At 36.2% G+C, this 3,124-nt stretch overlaps 1 protein-coding gene and 2 long non-coding RNA genes across 9 annotated transcripts in view; 2 read left to right on the top strand and 1 right to left on the bottom strand.

The window, feature by feature from the left end:
- The window catches only part of piezo2b (piezo-type mechanosensitive ion channel component 2b), a 102,556-nt gene extending 102,245 nt beyond the window's left edge, over positions 1-311 (bottom strand). For all 7 annotated transcript variants that reach the window (XM_015014970.1, XM_015014972.1, XM_015014976.1 and 4 more), the window contains exon 1: positions 181-311. In XM_015014970.1, coding sequence (XP_014870456.1) covers positions 181-265 — 85 coding nt within the window. In that variant the 5' untranslated portion in view covers positions 266-311. The remainder of the gene's footprint in view (positions 1-180) is intronic.
- Positions 312-1,557: 1,246 nt separating this feature from the next.
- LOC106934833 (uncharacterized) lies at positions 1,558-2,351 on the top strand. The gene is made up of 3 exons (XR_001421775.1): positions 1,558-1,609; positions 1,746-1,871; positions 2,116-2,351. It is a non-coding gene; the product is annotated as an uncharacterized LOC106934833 (long non-coding RNA).
- Positions 2,352-2,572: 221 nt separating this feature from the next.
- LOC106934834 (uncharacterized) lies at positions 2,573-2,805 on the top strand. The gene is made up of 2 exons (XR_001421776.1): positions 2,573-2,635; positions 2,748-2,805. It is a non-coding gene; the product is annotated as an uncharacterized LOC106934834 (long non-coding RNA).
- The last annotated feature ends 319 nt before the right edge of the window (positions 2,806-3,124 follow it).

The following is a 3,124-nucleotide window of genomic DNA, read 5'->3' as shown; positions in this document are numbered from 1 at the left end:
TAAATCAAGTGAACAAAGATATTTACACTTGAAACTAGACCAAAAATACTTGGTAAGATTTTGTGTTTTTGCAGTGCATCTCTCAGGTCCGTTCTCAGATTATTCTAAGTGCTTCGGTTCCTCTGCACACAACGGCGCTCTGCCTTAAAGCTTCAACCACAAAGGCTGCAGTGTACTCACAGCTGAAGTTGGAGGAGATGGAGTTGCCGGCCAGGAGGCTGTTGACGGTAATCTGATAGATGATGTGCAGCAGCAGGAAGGACATACTGGTGAAGCAGAGGGACTGCAGCAGACGCCCTGTGTGGCCTAAACAGGAAAGAGCAGCACAGTGAGTTCAACACGTTCATGCAAGAATTTCCTTTAAAAAAATATATATATATATATATATATATATATATATATATATATATATATATATATATATATATATATATATATATGTGTGTGTTCTTGGTATTTCTCCGTTTTTAAACAGCAGTTTTTGAGGAATGCATTAAAAATGTGCAGCTGGTTTCTATTGATATAATGTGCTTTACACTGAGACGGCAGCAACTGGGAGGGATTTTACAGATAATCACAAAACATATCCTGGCAAAAAGCTGGCACGACTTAGAGAAACTAAATAAACATTCTGGTGGACCGCAAGGCCTTTACGTCTCTGATTCACTGTCAGAGAAGCAGAACCGCCTTTTATCCACCACTGATTTGGCTTCTGGTTTTAGTGACTGATGTCACCACTTGAGGTTTTATTTTTAAACACCTACACTGTAAAAACGACGTTTGAACAAGCATTTATTGTGCAGGTCCCAATGCAAATATCTTATAACTAACTTCCAAGTAACTTCAGCAAGATATAAGAGGTTGTTTTAAATCAATAATTTCTTATTAATTTAAAAACTACTAGTTCCACTGGTAGATTATATAACATAACAATATGGTTTCCCATGTTATGAGTGAAATAATCTGCCACACTCTTAGAAATGGCTGTAAATTTACAGCAGAATTCTAGCAGTAATACTGTTAATAGAAAATACAGTAGAATATTGTTAAATTGACGTCTTCTTCTGTTGTCACAATCTAGACTGACGACTGGCAGTAAACTACCGTAAAATGATTGTACAATACAGTTTTTTTTCTAGGCAAGACATTTTACATGTATTTGCATCTTAGAGAACCAGCATTTAAAGCTGCGGAGTCGTTTTCTTGAAGTTTTCGGCATTAGATGGCATAATATGCGATCAAAGCTAAGCCAAAATGTTTTTGTCTCTATACATACAATAAATAATTACATATCGGCTGCCTTTTTTTTCTTCATTAGTACGTCATGTTGATGACTGAAGCGTGTTATGATGACTTCAACATTTCTTTTGACAGGTTGGCAGAAGAAATGCTGTCCAGAATGTTTCTATAACCTGACCAATTTCTATAATGCCTAATGTCTGAGTTGTGTTCATGGTAATTATTTCGGACATTTTTATGCTTTATGTCAGTGTTTCTCAACTCATGCCTCCCTGCTCTGCATGTTTTTGATGTGCCTCTATTCCAGAAATGTGGCAGAATCCAAAACAGCTCAGGTCAAACTGTGGACCATGTTGTCAGATATGTGCAGGTATGTTGTTATTCTAATGATCCTACTTCTTTGTAGAAACACTTTCTCATTGGCTTTGTTTGCTATCTGAATTTAGCTGTGCTGCTAAATATATTTAATAATTTTTATTATTCGTCTTCTTATCATTATGTCAAAGATGCAAGCCAGTGTTGAAGCCTTCCTCATTGCCGTGCAACCAGGACAGCCCTTCCTCCTGCATGTTGGTGAAAACAAGAGCAGCACCAAAGACACTTCACCATCAGTGATCACAAGATCATCCAAGGTAGCTTTTGATGAACTTTCAAAGCACACTTCACCTTCAGTGCAAAGTACCATGAATTCCTCTACAACTTCTGTAAATTAATCCAGCCTACAGTTTTCAACATTGATGTGACTTGCACGACAATTGAGGAGTTTAAGATCCTTGCTTTTACTTTACCTGACAGAGTGGACACTATTTATTATGATGATCATTTAAATGCATACTGTATCAATAAGAGGATTTGTTTTATGTTCTTCCAATTAAGGACTTGGTTTATTACAGTCCCTGTGGCAAGCAGTTTTCTGCATGGTCAGCATTGAAGGCCATATTGTCTTTGAGAGGGTCCAGCCAACATTCCAGACAGGACAGTGTTGTCCATCTTCTTCATCTTCAGCCTCCAATGAGGCAGCCAAGACTTTGGTTCATTCAACGGTAAAACCATTCCTATAATTTTTTTTACAATGAGCAAAATACAATGACATGGTTTTAAAGCAAGTTATGATTAACATTTGACAAAGTTGATGTTTTCTCTTTACATAATTAAAAGCGGCTTTATATATTGTACCTGCTATCTTCAGAATGCCCCACTATTTATATTCTCAGGAATTGTCCCATTTTTGATTTAGTTTTTTAGTCGCTTCACTGGGATTAACCCAGAAAGAGGCACAAAAGCCGGTCATGGGAAGATGGTATTCAAAAAGACAGGAAAGAAAAGGCAGATGCTGAATGTTCAGGTTTCCACCCTCATCAAAAACCTGATGGACTTTGAGTGGCATCTCATTCAGGTTAGTTGTTCTTTTCTTTGAAATCTTTCTGTTTCCATATTATTTAGGATCTAAATTGTATTGTCTTTTCTTTTTCCATGTTGGACGGTGCCTTCATCTGCATCTAATAAAGTAAGTGCCACTTGGACTCTTGAAAACCATTAATAGTTCACATTTTAAAACCCTGTTAATACTAGAATTCCACATTATTTCAGCCATGTTGAATTTTAGATTTTGGAAGTAATTTTTCTTTGATTTGTTTAGTGATACCCAAAGCATGGATATTTATTTTAGGAACTGTGTTTTTATGTTCATAAGATTGTAGAAATTAATGAGTTAAACCCAGTTTATGTAGCTGTAAACTGAAAGTCTTCAATTTTTATTCCAGTGTTGGTGAAACTATATATGGACTTTGAAGGCCTATTTTTTACCAGTTCTCTGAGGAATGGTTTTGTGTTATTTGTTTTGAATGTTTGAACATACTGAAAATATATATCTGGTTTGAGGCCT

Source organism: Poecilia latipinna, unplaced genomic scaffold (genome assembly GCF_001443285.1).
Source record: "Poecilia latipinna isolate Pla-1442-1.1 unplaced genomic scaffold, P_latipinna-1.0 Scaffold1869, whole genome shotgun sequence".
NCBI classification, from domain to species: domain Eukaryota; kingdom Metazoa; phylum Chordata; class Actinopteri; order Cyprinodontiformes; family Poeciliidae; genus Poecilia; species Poecilia latipinna.
Note: the sequence above shows the minus strand (reverse complement) of the source record. Positions and strands in the feature narration are given on the sequence as shown.